Source organism: Glycine max, chromosome 1 (genome assembly GCF_000004515.6).
Source record: "Glycine max cultivar Williams 82 chromosome 1, Glycine_max_v4.0, whole genome shotgun sequence".
In the NCBI taxonomy this organism is placed as follows: Eukaryota; Viridiplantae; Streptophyta; class Magnoliopsida; order Fabales; family Fabaceae; genus Glycine; species Glycine max.
In genome coordinates this window covers 4636852-4656004 of record NC_016088.4, presented here as the reverse complement: position 1 = coordinate 4656004, position 19153 = coordinate 4636852, and the positions used below count along the sequence as shown (strand labels likewise).

General features: G+C 30.8%; 1 protein-coding gene and 1 pseudogene across 1 annotated transcript; one reads left to right on the top strand and one right to left on the bottom strand.

Moving 5' to 3' along the window:
• Positions 1-12024: 12024 nt before the first annotated feature.
• LOC100791391 (hypersensitive-induced response protein 1) lies at positions 12025-14594 on the bottom strand. The gene is made up of 5 exons (XM_003517885.4): positions 14391-14594; positions 13343-13463; positions 13161-13252; positions 12990-13086; positions 12025-12529 (listed from the first exon to the last, which is right to left on the bottom strand). Exons 1-5 carry the CDS (start codon positions 14586-14588, stop codon positions 12168-12170), a joined length of 870 nt encoding a protein of 289 aa, XP_003517933.1. The 5' UTR covers positions 14589-14594; the 3' UTR covers positions 12025-12167.
• A 643-nt stretch (positions 14595-15237) lies between these two features.
• Positions 15238-18874, top strand: LOC100795788 (uncharacterized; annotated as a pseudogene).
• The last annotated feature ends 279 nt before the right edge of the window (positions 18875-19153 follow it).

Below are 19153 nucleotides of genomic sequence, written 5' to 3'. Positions count from 1 at the left end.
TGAGCGCGCGCTTTATGAAGCATTTGACAATTGACATATTTGTTTATATTTGGATGAATTTGGAGAAAAAATTGGCTGAGATTACGATTAGCCTCTGTCATTGAATAGATTTAGTGAGAAAACTTGCTGTAAAATGCTGAAATTCAGTTTACTTGCATTTATATTCATTCAAAACAACACATAATTTCCGTGTCATGACCATCAAAGAAAATTAACGGGTAATTTTTGTCTTTTTACCCTATAAACATGATGTTGGATCTAGCCAACCAAACGTTGTTGCTATAATATTGTTTGTTCTACTTTGACAGGTGATATAAACCATTGATTTGATAATGCATGCGTGCACTTGAAATAGATATCTATGGTTTTGTCATGCTTGCGATGATTGATCCCTTAGGACACTATACGTACCTGTAATTAGTGTAGCATTTTATTATTGTGAAAACTGAAAAGGGTAGCCGAACACATAATATTCTTACCACTAAATAATTTTATAACTAGCAAACTTTATGTTTTGATAATATTGATACTATAATTTTAATGTCAAAATAGTTTTTAATTAAAATTAACAAAATACCTGAGGTAGGATAAATGTTGACCTCAAAGCACTTTGTGCATATATGGATTTTGACCCTCTGATTATGAACTACTAAGATAGCTATTATCAGCTTATTTTCTTGTTTAGACACAATAGATGTGTTTGCATAAATAGCTTAATTAAAAAGCTTGTTTAATAAATTAAGCTTACAATTGGAGAATTTATTTTTAAATTGGAGTATATGAAGCTTCCCTAAATGAATTAAAAAGAATTTATTTTAATAATTTTTTATTTAAATATATTTTTGTCTCTTAAAATTTAAAGTAATTTAGTTTAGTCTCTCAAATTCTTTACACGTTTTTTTATCACTTGTTAATTTTTTTGTCTATCATTTTTTATTGGTGAAATTAAAATGTGATCTATTAAGTGATGATGTATATCAATCTTTTATCCATGTAAACACTTGCCACATGTATCCATATAATTACCTAGTTGCTAGATTGAAACCCAAATGGCAACCAACCAACCACATGACAAGGGTTGTTTATGTCCTTTTAAAAATGTTTTTTTACTTAAAAAATTATTAAAAAAAAATTCTTGTAAAATACAAATTTTCATTTTAGTTAATTTTTACTTAGTTTTAGTTTGTTTTCCAAACCCACATTTTCTTCTTTATCCACTTCTACCTTCACCTCACCAACAGTATTACATAACTAGTTTTTAATTATGTTTGTGTAATTATAGGATGATTTTGTATCAAATAAATAGTTATATAATATGGAAAAGTTTGTTCAATATTTTTTTATTAATTTTTTTATTTTGAAAAAGAATAAGTAAAACATTAAAAAAATATTTTTATTGAATAGAAGTAAGATAATGTGTGTTATTGTTTATAAAACAATTATTTACATTACAAAAAGTTGTAAATGTATATAAATTGTTAAAACACATATGTAATTCCTCAATTATTATTTACATGTCCAAAACACTTAATTAAAAAATAAAGAAAAAAATATTTTAGTATTGATGGAACAAAGTTAAATTAATTTATTTTATTTATTAGAAGTATTAATGTAAAATTTGGTGAGTAATATTGACACTATATGATATAATGTGTAACTAATACATGATTTCATATGAAGTATATTTGATGAACTATATTTTAAAATTTAACAAAACAAATACCTTTATTGTAATATTTTTTTATAGCAAAAATATTGCGGTTTCAATCTTATATTATATTTCTCTATCAATTTGAAACCACAAATGAATATTGAAAGTTACAAAAATAAAGAGATAAAATGGTAATAAATAGTGAAATATATTATATAATAATGAATAAACATATAATATCAACATCTTATTCAAATTTTGACAGACATCTCTATAAACAACATTTGAAGTGATATTTAAATCATCTTCATTTTTATCACATAAGAATATTCCATTATTCATGTGTTGTAACCTTGATATTGCCATAGATAGTTGTCCGTGTGAAAAAAAAATCTAGTATTGGAAGATAAATGCCAACATCTTTTAAAGACTCTCCTTGACTTTTATTTATTGTCATTATAAAGGAAATAATTATTGGAAATTGCTTATGTTGAAACTGAAATAAAATTTTGGAAACAAATGGAATCAATGTTAATCTACGAATGAAAACTTTTTCCTCAATGTTGTTGCTAGAAATTACTTGCTTCCAAAACATGATTTTGCAATTGAGTGACAATGAGTCTAGTGTCATTATAAAATCAAGAAGATTGGTATGTATTTCTTAATAGCATAATGGGAAGACCAACTTTAAGCTTTAATTTATGATTCAGAAGTACAGATAAATAATTGTATTTAAAAATTCTAGAGTATCTATAATAATTTGGTCGGTACGTTTTGAAAAATCAAATGTTTCATCAATTTTGGAGTTGAAAAGTCGAATATTAAATGAATACTAATGGTGGCAATGATTACTAATGAGTGATAATGACTACTAAATGCATTTTTGATGGTAGAATGCCTATATATAACACATGTATTTGGTCCATAAGTTCACCTCTTTTAAATTTCGCCTAATACACCATCTACAAAGAGAGAGTGTAAGAGCTTGGAAGAATCAAAACAAGACAGTTCTTTCACGACAATGGTTGGAGGTATATTTTGATTTTTATTTTTTTGCATTTGTTAACGACTTGTGTTTTATTTTATAGTTTGTAACATCACAACCTACAGGTTACTAGAATACACACAAGTCTTTGGGTCATTGAAGGTTCTTCGATATATATTCGTTTTTCATATGTTATATCCTTATTCCATTTACCTTTGTAATTTATGGAGTTTTGATTTATTTTATGCATGGATATGTCCTGGAAAAAAATTATTTTGTACATATATATATGAAATCAAATGCATAATATTATGTGTCAAATATGAAATTATATATTTTATTCATCATTATATTATATCTTGATCTTGATATGCGTAATATGATTTATTCTCATATGATTAAGTTTTATGTCTAAGTGAACTTTATAATTTTGATTAATTATGGATTAGCCACAACATCTATAATTTGATTGAAATTATATAAAGTTGTTTAAAGATCATATAAGGAATTATGCGTAATATTATGATTAATTGTACTTTATATAATGAATTTTATCACACATAAATTTTTATTATATTTGTATAATTAATTGGGATAAAATGACATATTATTTTTCGTGGTTTACCCATAGGGATCATGAGGTATGTATAATTTGTCAATTTTATCATAAAGTAAATATATGCAATAGAAAATTAAATTATTTTCATGTTGTACCCGTAAAACATGAATTTGAGTATGTAATTTGATTATTCTATTATAAAGTTTAATTGTTTTTTATTGAATTAAAAATTTAGCCCACAGGTAATTTTTATGTCACAAGATTCAATTTTCTAATATGTTTACATTGGTAAAACATACAATTAAGATTAATATGCCTCAAATTTTGACACAAGCCTTTGGATTTTTGCAGCTTCTCAAACTATTAGTTTTTCTGATATTCAATGTGATGTTCCCGAACTCAAAGGAGATAATTATAAGATATGGAAGGAGAGAATTCTTCTATAATTTGGGTGGATGGACATAGACTATGCTATAAGGAAAGACGAACCACCTACAATCGCTGATGAAAGTAACCCAGTTGTTGTTGCGCTATATGAGCAGTGGAACCGATCCAATCGGCTCAATGTGATGTTCATTAAGACCAAAATCTCAACTGGGATATGTGATTTTGTCTACCAGCATGAAAAGGTCTGAGACTTGCTTAAGGCTATTGATGACCAGTTCATCACTTTAGATAAGGTTTTATCAAGCACCCTGATCATGAAGTTCTTCTCTCTCTAGCTCACCAATGTGAAAGGTGTTCGTGAGTACATAATGCAAATGTAAGATATTTAAGCTCAACTTAAGAAACAGGAGGTTGGTATGTGTGACTCTTTCTTGGTGCACTTCATTCTGAACATCCTTCTGACGAAATATGGGTCGTTTAAGATTTCCTACAACACACATAAGGACAAATGGTCTATTAATGAATTAATGACCATGTGTTTTAGGAAGAAGAAAGGCTTATAATGAAGATGGGTGAGAGTGCATTGCTGACAACTGCTTGTGGGAAGAACAAAGCAACTAAGTCTCAAGCTAATCAGAAGGGGAATGACAAAGTATCACCTCAAGCTGATATTAAGAAGGTGGCAAAGTGTTTCTTTTGTAAGAAGTAGGGACACATGAAGAAGAATTGTCCCAGATTCTAGAAATGGCTTGAGAAGAAAGGTAAATCAATCTCTTTAGTATGCTATGAATCTAATATGGCTAGTGTTAATATTAACACATGGTGGATTAATTCAGGATCTACAATTTATATTGCAAATTCTTTGCAAGGTATGCAAAACATAAGGAAACCAGTGGGAAGTAAGCAAAGCATTTTATCAGGCAATAAGTTAGGCTCACTTGTGGAGGCTATTGGAACTTGCATTTTAACTTTAAGTAGTGGCTTTATTTTGAAATTAAAAAGGAACTTTTATGTGCCATGTTTTTCTCGAAACTTGATTTCTATTTCCAAATTCGTACCTTTTGGATATTCCTTTAATTTTAAAGACACATCGTTTGAGTTATTTTATAATTCTGAATGTGTTAGGAATGGTGTCTAGCCTGATGGTCTTTATCTTCTTAGTTTAAAAAATTATGTCACTTATAATTCAATGCATGTTCAAACTGGTATTAAAATGTGTAATATTAATGAGAATTCTTCTATGTTATGGCACCGGAGAGGATTAAAAGGTTAGTGAAGGATGGGGTACTAATACTCTAGATTTTACTGACTTTAAGACTTGTATGGACTGCATTAAGGGTAAGCAAACCAACATGTCTAAGAAAGGTGTTAACAAGAGTTCAAGCATGTTAGAAATAATTCATACTGATATTTGTTGTCTAGATATGGATGCACGTGGTCAAATTTTTTTATCACCTTTATAGATGATTGTTCATGATATATGAATGTTTATTTGCTTCGTAATAAAAATGAAGCATTGGATGCCTTCAAAGTCTTTAAGGCTGAAGTTGAGAATCAATGTGACAAACAAATAAAAACAATGAGATCAAATAGAGGTGGATAATATTATGACAGATATACTAAGAATGAACAAGCACCTGGTCCTTTTGCAAAGTTTCTTCAAGAACATGAGATTGTTGCCCAGTACACCATGTCTGGTTCTCCAAATCAAAATGGTGTGGCAGAAAGAAGGAACTAAACATTATTGGACATGGTACGGAGTATGCTTAGCAACTTCAATCTTTCTAAATCCTTGTGGGCTAAAACACTAAAGACGGTAGTGTATATATTAAATCGTGTTCCAACCAAGGTTCTCCCAAAGACACTGTTTGAGTTATTTAAAGGTTGGAAGCCGAGTTTGAAACATATGCGTGTTTGGGGTTGTCTGTCTGAGGTGAGAATATATAACCCACAAGAGAAGAAACTTGACCCAAGGACTATTAGTGAGTATTTCATTGGATATACTGAAAGGTCTAAAGATTATTACAGGTTTTACTATCCATATCATATTACTAGGATTGTGAAATTAAGAAATGTCAAGTTTCTTGAAAATGACTTAATCAGTGGGAGTGATTAATTGAAGGACTTAGCTTCTGAAATTGATCATATAGAGTCTCAACCTTCCACATCAAGTAAAAGATTGGTTGCAATTCATACCCCTTAAGTTCAAAGGGATGATGAATAACACACGACTAACATTCCACAACATGTTGCTGATAATCCAATAGATCAAGTTGATTATCAAATTCCTGAAAATGATGAACAAGTAACTGAACAACATGATCTCCAAGAAAATGTTGATGCAACATTAAGGAGGTCTACTAGAGTAAGAAAATAAGTTATTCCTAGTGATTATATTGCATATTAATTTGCAAGAATCCGATTGTAATATTGGAGCTGGAAATGATCCCAAAACTTTTGATCAAGCCATGAGTTATAAAGAGTCAAATTTATGGCATGATGCCATGAAGGATGAGATGAATTCCATGCAGAGTTACAGAGTTTGGAACCTTGTAGAGTTGCCTGATGGGGCAAAGGCCATTGACTGTAAATGTGTCTTTAAGACCAAAAGCAATTCATTAGGAAACATTAAGAGATTTACTCAAAAAGAAGGAATCAACTACACATAGACTTTTTCTCCTGTATCTAAGAAAGACTCTCTTTGTATTATCTTGACATTAATTGCTCATTTTGACCTTGAGTTGCAACAAATGGATGTAAAAATAACCTTTCTTAATGGTGGTTTAGAGGAGGAGGTTTATATGAAACAACTTGAAAGCTTCTCCTTTAGCATTGATGAGCATTTGGTTTGCAAGCTTAATAAATCTATATATGGTTTAAAAAAAGCCTCCCGTCAGTGGTACCTTAAGTTTCAGGGGATAATTTCTTCATTTGGTTTTGATGAAAACCCTATGGATCAATGCATATACCACAAGGTCAGTGGGAGTAAAATATGTTTTCTTGTTTTATATGTAGATGATATTTTACTTGCAGCCAATGATCAGGGTTTGCTACATGAGGTGAAACAATTTCTCTCTAAGAATTTTTAACATAAAGGATATGGGTGATGTATCTTATGTCATTGGCATTAAGATTCATAGAGATAGACCTTGAGGTATTTTAGGTCTATCACAGGAAACCTATATTAACAAAATTTTAAAGAAATTTAGGAGGAAAGATTGTTCACCAAGTGTTGCTCCCATTGTGAAGGGTGATAGGTTTAATTTGAACCAATGCCCAAAGAATGACTTTGAGAGGGAACAAATGAAAAACATTCTTTATGCTTCAATTTTTGGAAGCCTCATGTATGCTCAAGGCCTGACATTACTTTTGTAGTTGGAATGTTAGGAATATATCAGAGTAATCCTGGTATTGACCACTGGAGAACTGCAAAGAAAGTGATGAGGTACCTTCAGGGGACCAAAGATTACATGCTTATGTATAGACAGACAGATAATCAAGATGTGATCAGTTATTCAGACTTAGACTTTGTTGGCTATGTTGATTCTCGCAAATCAACATCTGGGTACATTTTCATGATGGCTGGTGGAGTTATTTTGAGGAGGAGTGTTAAGCAGACTTTTACTGTTACTTCTACCATGTAAGTTGAGTTTGTCTTTTGTTTTGAGGCTACATCACATGGTGTATGACTTAAGAGTTTCATTTTTGAGTTGAAGATAGTTGATACTATTTCAAGGCCTTTGAGAATTCTCTGTGATAACTCAACTGTTGTCTTTATGACTAAGAATAGCAAAAGTGAAAGTTGAAGTAAGCACATCAACATTAAGTACTTAGTCATTAGAGAAAGAGTAAAAGACAAAAAAGTGGTTATTGAGCATATAAGTATTGAGTTGATGATCGTTGATCCTTTGACTAAGGGCATGCCACTATTTCAATTCAAGGATCATGTAAAGAGAATGAGACTTAGTTCCACTTTATGATTGTATACATACAGGTTAGAGTTGAAACTTTTATATTATAATATTTTCTCATATTCATGTGCATGTTGATTTATTTGAGAAAAATTATGTTTTGGACTAAGAATAAACACTGTGTTTATTCATTAAATTTTATTACCACCTTGAGTATACTACTTGGGAAATATAACATATTGTAATACATGGATGATATTACTCGTTATAAGAGGAACTATCACTATGATTCATATATTCATTTCTTAAGAAGATTGAGGATTGACTTATTTTAATCAATGAGTCAAAATGTTTGGACCAAGTGAGAGAATGTAATAATTTGGTTTGTACGTTTTGAAAAATCAAATGCTCCATTAGTTTTGGAGTTAAAAAGCCAAATATTGAATGACTACTAATGAGTGGTAATGACTACTAAATGCATTTTTTATGATAAAATGCATATATATAGCACATGTATTTGGTCTCTGAGCTCACCTCTTTTAAAATTTGTCTGACCATCTACACAGAGAGAGTGAAAGCTTGAAAGAACCAAAACAAGGCAGTTCTTTCATGACAATAGCTGGATGTATATTTTGATTTTTGTTTTTCCGCATTTGTTAATAACATGTGTTTCATTTTGTAGTTTATAATATTAGTGGTTAAAGATTTTAGTCTAACAGTATGTACATCATCTAAAATATCCCCATTTCCATTTTTTGAACATTGGACATCCAAACTTAAGTAAGTTTTAGCTTCACCATGAATCAAAGACATAATGTATTCTTTCAACTCATGAACAATATCATTAGTTTGTGCTAAATTAGCTCTGATGAAAAAAAATGTGTTTAAGGTTTTCCAAAAGTGAGGAATATGTGTTGCTGACAATCTCTACAAGAAAATCCCTTGAATTGCCAATAAGAATATCCAATGATATGTCAATGGTAGTATTTTCATCATTGAGAAGTGCATATGAACAATTGTATTTAAACTTTTGATGTACATTATTCGGTCTATCCCCATTTTCATTTTTTGAACACAAGACATCCAAACTTAAGTAAGTTTAAGCTTCACCATGAATAAAAGACATAATGTATTCTTTAAACTCACAAAAAATATCATTAGTTTGTGCTAAATTTACTCAATGATGAAAAAAAAAGGGTCTAAGATTTTCCAAAAGTAAAGAATATGTGTTGTTGACAATATCTACAACAAAATTCCTTGAAATGTCAATAAGCATATCCAATGATATGTCAATGATAACATTTTCAACATTAATGTCACCAATTGTAACATTTTCAATACTCAATTTGAAAATTATTTCACTTGAAGTTTCAAATTGAAGTCTCATGTTTTTTGTTAAGGTCTGTTTTTTTCATAAAGACCAAAGATATGAAACATTAATATTTTTGCATGAACAACATTTTATATTGTTCCCTTTGGTATGATTGGAAACATTTATCTAAAATTCCTCCAAAAACTTTTCTCCAAATAGAAGTTGAGATTTTTTCCTATTAGAAAATCTTAATATATCCCTAAATGTTCGAGTCATAAGGGCTTCCCCCCAAATTATGAGTTTAGTCATATATATTAATTTAGCTAATTGAAGAACTATCTTGCTTTATGCTATAAGTAGAATCTTCATTGACTTTAATTGGAATATGAAATCTAGAATGTGTTGTTCTTCTACCTTGGAATCAACAAAGCATCACAGTTAAGAAAATTTCTCATTAAGATCTAAATGATTCAAAAATATTTCTTCAAAAAAAAGTTTTACATGTCCATCCATAACAATAAGAAATAAAAAAATCCCCCAATATTTGAAGATGCACTAAACATGATTGTATTATATATCTTTTGTTGTTCATCAATCATTGTGAACAACAATTGATTGTATTCAGTTTGAGACAAACTCATACCATAGTTGAGTTCATCATAAATGAGATAATTTAGAGATGGAAGAAATTTTCAAAATAGACATTAGAGAAAAATCAAATAAACTTTTAGTGTATTGTTTTTCAACTCTTCATCTATCAACACTAAATCTATCATTAAAAATGTAGTTAAATTATTATTAAATTATATATATCATAATAAAATAGAAAACGAAATTTACATAATAAAAAGTTATAATAGTTATCATTGATTTGAAAAAGCAATCTCTATTTGTAAAGAATATCATCACTTAAATATTTTCAAGTCTTTTCCGAACATAGTTATGACATTTCTATTTAGATCAGTTTTGTATGTTAAACCAACTTCCAAGTAGTATCCCTAATTGGAGAAAAAGTTTTTGAAATTTTCATCTCATCCTACCAAATACAAATTTAACAATGAAATATGTTAGTAAAAATATATTAAATTTCATAGATAATTAAAAATAAAAAACATTAAAATTTTGACATTTTTAAAAGATAATTTTATTCTAAAACTCCTAAACCAACCCATGAATTTTTGTCTTGAAGAAGACTCCATCCTACAAACGTGTATGTGCACACAACTAAGGGTACAAAGAAATTATCAACTTAAAAAATAATTTAAAAACCATACATACCTTTTAGTAGTGACCTTGAAGAAGAAACAGAATAGAGAAGACAAAAAAAAAAATAACCAGAAGAACAAACTATGATACTTAGGTTGCTACTATTTAGTTGTGTCCAATGCCTAACACTCTATTGTTCACTTGACCATCTTATTTAAATAGAGAAAAAATTATAACTCCTTCATATTCATTAAACCCAAAAATCACAAGTCACATTTTTCCCCTAAGAAAAGTCATCTTCTATCTTCTATGTTACAAAAACAAATTAAAATCTTAACATTTTTTTTTATCTTCTATTATAAACATGCATATTGCTCACCTTCTATGTTAAAAATATAATTTAATTATATAACATTAAATTTTGATTTCCTGACATATTTAATTTTTTTCCATCATATCAATTATAGTCACAAAAATTTTATCATTTCGAAAAAAAAAATCATGTTTAAAAATATGTTTTTGAAAAAAAATCCTTTTTAAAATTATGTTTAATTAATTTGATCATTTAGAAACAAACCCGTAAAAAATATTTTTTTAATTAATGGAGCATATTAAATAAAAGAATTTAAAACATAATTAAGGAAATTAATTTGAACATTAAAATGTTTGCACTAATTGATATGAGATATAAGATATCATTATATATATTCTAATTAATGTTAAATCAATTTGATTTTTTTTTTCATATTCTATACTGCAGTCACAAAGATTGCCTTAATTTGAAAATATTTTTCATTTTTAAAATTATGTTAAAAAATTATACACATTGTAACTAATAGAACAAATATAACAAAATAGAATAAATAATATTGACAAAATTCGTTGACAATAACGGTTAGTTAATGGTATGAATGAGATATAATTAAAATATCAAAATAACGTGAATCGTTGCCTTTTTACAAAAAAAGGTTAATAATAGTATTAATCGTGCATTTATAAAAATAAACGTATTTCATACATTAATATAATTGATTGTATATTTAAGAAAAAATACAAATTAAATTTCCATCAAAATTGCTACAATTATATTTTTATTAGAAAAAAAATGTCGGGATTAATTTAACTATTTACATTAAAAATTATTGACTGTAAAATGTGTTTTTACATGTTATTAAATATGTGGATCGTGACAATCGGATAATGAGTACCATGCCCGTTATATCTTTAGCTAAAAGTGTCCAACATCCAAGGACAGCAAGGTTGTGTATTTAAGGTAACACCAACAAGTATAAGAAAGTAATTGCCCAGATTCCAGAATAGTGGTGCTAATTAATGATATCAGGATTTAGTTAGAATTCTGTGCTTATACAAAACCATAATGAAGTTAAAATATATCCTTAATTTAAACAAACAAATAAAATCATAATGAAGTTAAAATTTCATAAACTTAAAATAAGTTTAAAAACTGATAAAGAAGACTTGTCACCTTCATAAATTTAACCAAAGATCTTATGAGTGTGCAGCAAATTCTGTAGACGTGAGGCTTCACAAGTGCTGAAGAGGATCACACACAAAATAGTTTTATTCCGTTTACTAGAGCTTGAAATCAAAGAGGAGTAAAACCAATTCGAGGAAAAACCACAGCCCGTCTTTTTTGTTTTTGCTTTTAAGTTTAAGCATTTATCATGGAGACTAACAATGTTAACAAGGAACAATAATCCTGATTCTAGGACAATGTCTTCTCAATTCTAGCAGGACAAACTCGTCATCTGCTCTGAATGCACACTACACTATCACTCGGAATAAACTATACATAATTAAACAAACACAAACCACAAAACCACACATAAAGCAATTTCGCCCACTATCATTACTATTTGCAAAAACAATTTTATTTGGTTTGGATGTATTATTCACAAACTCAAAAAAGATTGAACTAGATGGAAAGACACCGAACATGAGGTGGAAAATCTATAAAAAAAAGTTATGGTGTGGTCAAGAAGATATGATGGGTTCACTTGGATAACCTATGCAAACCTTTATTATGCAGATTATTGAATTGAAGAACAACAACAAAAATACTTAGAAGAATACAACTATATGTTGTCCCCTACACACATAGTTTTGTAGCTAAACCTACTAGCTTATGCAAGTGATCAAGACTTTGTTGCATTTCCTTGTTGAAGACCATCCCTAATTTGTGAAGCAACGTCATGTACAGAACCAGGTCCATGTGGAATGAAAACAGCATTGGATTTTGAGGATGCACCAATATCCTTCATTGTGTCAAAATATTGGGTCATGAGAACCATGTCCATGATATCCTTTGATGTTGTCCCGGGAACATTCTCGGAGAAAGCAAGCACACTGTCTCTCAAGCCATCTACTATGGCTTGACGCTGACGAGCAACTCCAAGGCCTGCTAGGTACTTTGATTCTGCATCCCCTTCTGCTCGCTTTATCTGCACTATCTTCTCTGCTTCCGCTTTCTCGTTCGAAGCCACCCTCAATCTTGCAGCTATTTGTGATGATGGTAAAAGAACAATGTGAAGGGTGATCATGAAAACATAAAAATTGAATCAAATAGTTAACTTTTTCTTCAAACAAGATAAATCTTTTTTAATTTAAGGTCTCTGTAAGTTTGCAAGATTGTGTCTTTTTAATTAAAGTGGCACCAACAAGTAATTGCTCAGGATAATGATACTAATGATGTCGGGAATTTGGGAAGTATTCTTTGATGAAAAATGATTCACTATTCAGACTTGTTAGCACCACGAAAAGCCAAGTCTTTGGTATAATTAATATATGAGTTACAACTCCTTTTATAGCTTAATACAGCTTTATATATAATGAAAAAGAATCGACAAACTCTCCTATCAAAACCTCTCCATTAAACTAACATTTATTTTGATAGCTTGAAAAGGAAATATGAATGACTCTATAATTGAAGTAAACACATGAACATCTTGAAAACATACCAGCATTAATTTCATTCATGGCCCTCTTCACACGCTCATCTGGCTCAATATCCACAATAAGAGTCTGAACTATCTCATACCCATATGCTGACATAGCCTAGAAATGACAAGAAAACAGATTAAAGATGTCCTACTCCATTTTTAATTTAAAACAAAAGTAAAAGGGTATACCTTTTCAAGTTCTTCCTCCACTGTTTTTGCGATGTCGGTCTTCTGCTCAAAAGTAGCATCTAGTTCCATCTTTGGAACACTTGCTCTTATAACTGAAATAGAAACAGGAGTAAATAAGTTTCAACTTGAAGACGCACATAAACCTAGTTTCTAAGTAGATTCACAAGCACTAAATTAGCTACCATCAAAGACATAGGATTGTATCTGTGCTCTGGTATTGCTGAGTTTGTAGTAAGCATCTGATGCCTTTTCTGCCAATGCTCGATACTGGATAGAGGCAACCACAGTAACAAACACATTGTCCTGCCGGGATTTGCATTAAATTAGCCATGATCTTTCAAATAGTTCATCAAGTCATTAATCAGGATACAAATACGCGCAATCATTTGTAGGAAAAGCAATGACCAAACAAAAATATTGTAAGATATGTCAACATATCAATAATCTTAAATTTCATCTATAATATCCTTGCTCGTGCCAAGTGCGGATAATTGTATGATATGAACATATTTTATATTGATCTTGTTAGAAAAAATATATTAAGAGGAAAGCGTAAAGCAGAAAGAGACTTTATTAATTAAGGATAAAACCTTTTTATAGGCTTATACATAAAAGATTCATTCCTAAACTCTAGGCCACAAATCCATAACAAACCCATGTTCTACATGAGGTAACAAACTCCTAAAATTAAGGATAAATTAAACTGAAACAATTCAACAAAAATTAACGTGCAAAAACGTGCAGAAACACTAAAACAAAATTATCCTAGCAGATCTAACTAATAACAAAGAAAGAATTTTGTTAAATAAAAGTAGACCAAATAATTTCAATTTTTGCCTCTAAAAATAATGGTCGCTCAAGACAATAAATGTGAAACACTTTAATCCTTTAATAGTAGATGGAAGTATACTAAAATGTCTATTGATATATAATTTATTAATTTATGTACATTCATAGGATAAAGAGGTTTTTTTTATCATCTAAAAGATAACTTATAAAGTAATTATTATAAAATGATAAAGACACATTTTAAGGAGGAGGAATCGGTTGGTGCTTTTGGTTTATTTTTCTATAAGAATTAGAATATCATCCTGATATTTCACATAATAAAGATCAAGGATTACAAAATTAAAACTTTAAATTGTGATTAATGAACATCACCAAAATACATTGATAGGATACTCAAACATACCCTAAGAAAGTGCTAGTGGGAAAGTGGAAGAATCGAACCTTTGTCTTGGTTTCACAACGAACATCTAGCTGTTGTATACGCAAAGAAAGTGCACCAGCCACACGATTGCCGAAATACCACGGCACACAGTGGCAACCAGGATCGAGAACATCATTGTACTTCCCGAAAACTTCCTTGATCGCCACACTTGACTGTTCCACTTGCACAAAACCAAACATACTGAACATTTGTCCCATCTTCGCTAAACCTACAACAGAAATTAAACAGCTACAAAAACACCAACATAAATACAACACATCAATTGGATTCTACTAAAAACTCAAAAGAATAATAACAGAAAAATGATAGTACACTCATTCACCTTGATAATGAGAATTTGATATATATATATATATATATATATATATATATATATATTTGTGTGTGTGTGCGCGTGTGGAGTGAGTGAGAAACTGAGAATGACAAAGAAAAAGGATGGAGAGTGATATATAGTATTTATAGGGCGAGGGAGTTTGGAAGAGGATAAGAGGAGGAAAGAGAGAGGTAAGTTCATAAATGTATAAAGCAGTTTCGCAAGGTTTTCGATGTTTTCAGTTTTCAGAATCCAAAAAACAAGAATTAGGCAGTTAGCACTTTGCCGCGTGTAACAGAATAAATAAAGGAAGGAAAGTAAGCATGGTATATACTAAAGAGACGCCTCAGACTCAGACGTAGCCAATGTCATATACAAGACTCTTCAATGTGACACCCCACGTGGATCACGCGTGGCTACAGCATCACATCTATCCATTTCTTTTTACTATTCATTTTATTCTTTTATGAATGATAATAAGATACTATGAAATGAAGTTGTACCTTAAACTAGAAGATTGAAGTTGCATGTAGTTTCTCTTTCATCATCCATTGAACTGAACCTTAAATTAAATATAACCATGTTTGCAACTACCAAGTCCTCCACTTTGTCACCTTTATTCTCTTTCAGTAGAACAACAACCTCTGTCCCTTCCAAACCCAAATTCTGGAATTTGGTTCCAATGAACCAATCTTCTTCTCCGGGGCACTTGGCCTTAGGCTTAGACAATCCACGAAGAACCCTTCACGTGTTTTGTGGCTCCACATCACAACATGCTTCCCAGAGATCATCAATTCAGGTTCCATTTTATTTGTTTGATTTTGTTTATTATCATCCTAGGATTTCCTGTGACATGTTCTAATTCTGAATGAACACAAAATTCTGCCATGTTTGTAGTGCTCTTAATGTTATAATATCATGTACTCTCCAAATTTACACATTTAGAGATTAAATTGTAATTTTTGTTTTTTCGTGGAATAAATTGTCACCGATACCATAAAGAACTAAAATGCTTGGTTATCCTTTATTATTTTTCTATTAATTTTGAAGAGAAAAATAAATTTGACACTTGATTATATCGCCAATGGATATCCATGATGCTTATAGTGATAGTAGCCTTGTTTGTTTACTGTTTTCAAAAACAAATTTTTGTTCTCTAAAATTTGTTTGTTCACTTTGAAAGTGTTTGTCCCTGAGCATATTTATGTTCTATAAAAGTTTGTCTCCTAAACACTTGGAATCATAAAGTACTTGAAGAAAATAGAAGAAGATGATGAGAAAACATCTCCCATCTGTTTCTGGTTTCAGGTTTTGAAATCACTTGTTTTGGAAGCAATTTTCAAAACATCATAGATTTTGGACGAGAAATTGATTGCTGCATGGTGTGAAATTGTTTTAGAAAGCAGTTTTTAAAATTAAAAAAAAAAAGTGAGAAGGGAATCAAACATGGCCTAAATCTCTGAGATCTTGTTTTCTGTACCTTATGTTTTGGTCTGGATTCTCAGTTTCTCATGAGAAGACAATTTTTCTTCATGCAGGGGGGGTGAAGCTTATTTCAGGGGTGTGTTGGAAAGTATGTAATCCGTTTACTTGAACAGAAATCCTACTGCTAAGGCCATATTGGACCTTGTTCACTCTGCTGAGAATAACTCATTATGCTATGATCATCTTGCATTCAGGACATTTGGGGTACTTCTCATGGCTTTACTTCCTTACACTAGTACATTTTTCTGTGTGACTCAATTATTCCTGATTAGCCCATTCGTGTGTATTGTTGCGCTTAATTAGGTGAATGGTTATGGAATTGATTCCATGGCTAGTTTTTTTCTGGATTATGGCTATACACAGAGGGAGGAGTTGAGGTTTCCAGCCAAAAAGTTGAGGGCTTTGTGGTTTTCTCCTCCTGCTGATTCACTTTCTAGCAGTGGCAGTGGCATTAATGGGCCTTTGCCCAGAATATTATTTATATCAGAGCTACTAGTAGATCAAATGAGTTCACAAACTCAGGTGTGTTTGTGAGAAAAAAAATTTAACTAATGTCATTTTACATCTATGCTCTGAGAATTATAATGGAGGCTGGTTTCCTCTCTCTATTTTGCAACCTGTTTAAAATGTTAGCAACTGTACCAAAAAAAGTTTCAAATATTAGCAGAGTAATAATATGATAGAGATCATCTTTTATCATGACGTTCTTGTGCTTGATTTTATGTAGGGTTGCGGGTGAAAATAGGCAAGACCGATGGTCCGAGGCCTATGGCCTAACCCATATCAAGTGTAGTCAAGTTAGGCCTATTTACTAAATAAGCTGAGACAAGGCCTTTTTAAAAGCCTATTTAATTTAGGTTAGATTAAAAATTTGGTCCTGATACTTGACACTATTTCTTGGTTTAGTTCTTACATGAAAAAAAATTACACTTTAGTCCCTACATTAATAAGTATTTACAAATTAGTTCCCACCATTTGGCAACATCATAATAGTGTTGTGCTGGGATATTTACAACTACTATGCGACTTCCACCTCTATTTTTATGTGGCAAATTGAGCAGCTATTTTGTTTTTCAGCTCTTCATATACTCAACGGTATGATGCTAAAAAGAGTACTGCATAATTTTCTGAAATTCACTAAATTGTACTGGGGTTTGAGTTTAACATCTGTTAATTCTCGCTATCTTTCTCACCATTTTGGACTTAAAAATTAAAGGTATAGCATCTGTCACAATCCTGGTTGTTGAAATTGTGTTTTATTGAAGGTCATAAAACTATAGGTTCCATTTTACTTGGTATGGAGATAGATCATAGATAATTTCTTGAATGGTTCCTTGTAACTACCAGAACTGGTTGTAAACTTGTAAGGCAATGTTTTGTCATATTATCTTGTGTTGTTAGTAGTTGTATTTAGTATGATGACCATAATTTGATAAGCAAAGAATTGATTGATTTCTTAGGATTTTACATATGTTACTTCTCTATATATTAAGATTGAGATGCAGTATATGATATGCTATCTGTAGACTATAGTGATATAAATAATTGCATGACATCTATGGTTTACATTTTTGCTGCATTGTGGCTCCAACTCCTCAAAAGCCAATTGTAGTAAAAGAAGTTTTGAATTTTTCTGCAGGAACTAATTAGAAAATAAACTGAATCATCTGGGGATGGAAACAAGTATTCAGCACTTGCAAGTTCCCTTGGACGTTTAACATGGGAAAAGCCCTTATATTGTGAGTTTCAACAATTGGCAAGGTATTACTATCTGTATGGAGGGCAATAGTTTTTTAGGAAAGTCTGCACTCGCTTCTAGCATCTTGATTACTTATGGTTTATTGGTATTTGATGCACAGTGAAAGTGAGTATGCTGCCTGGACCCTAGTCAAGGGTATGCGCTAAGCCATGTTACTATATCCACTCATCGGCTGAAAACTCATTTGAAGGATATAAAAAAACTAAATCAGTTTATTGAGGATAGTGGATTTAGATTGAATTCTGAAGGAGGAGGGCTGAAAGGTTTGTACCCTTGTTTGTTATTATGCAACTATAAGGTTTTCTACGTTTTTTTCTAACCAAAATAAAAGCATTCAATATGCATTGTAAGACAATCTCAGGTCGGTTTCTTTCTGATTAAGACAATTGCTATCTTAAGTGAAAAAATGAGGATTGAAGAGAAAATAATTCCCTCATATTCATTAATGGCAAATATGAAAATTTTCCTTCAATTCATGCTTGTGTTCACCTTCTGAAAGTTTGCCATGCTCATCAAATCTATCTTCTTTCCCTCACTCATATGTTTGAAATAAAAATCCTGTAAAGCTGTTAAATTTGTTTGCATGCTCCTAATTATGAGATGAATACTGAAATTATAACCTAGATTAACTATGAACATGCTGATATAATCATCTTGAAGTTGAAGATGACCATAGCAAGTTGTAGCTCATTCTGATCAAGGATCATGTGAATGATTTGAATATTTCCTCTACTTCCAGTGAGCCCTGATGATCTTCTCCAGCAAAGATCTACTGTAGCAGATTCAATTTCTTTCCAATTTTCTGAATGACCTTCTAATATAATATGTATTGTAAGAAATTTTTCTGTAGGATTTACTGATCCTTGTTTTGTTTTAACTAATGGAACAGGTTAAAGAGTTTCATAGGAGAGATGGTTTTGAGGTAGCAAGTGCTGACAAGATATTTGAAAGCACATCCAAGGAGCAGTTGAGCAGAGTAGGCTCTTAAGTGTCTCGTCTCACCCCCATACCATGAATGAGCACATTTATTCCCTTTGGGGAAACATATTATATTTTATACCAAGTTTTATTCTGGAAGTTTGGATTTCATACACTTCCAGTCATGTGGATGTTGCATAAATAAATTGGGTTGGTTAATTTAAAAAAATAATTAACTCACACAAACATAAAATAACCCCTAGTGGTTTCACATTTGACAAGTTGCA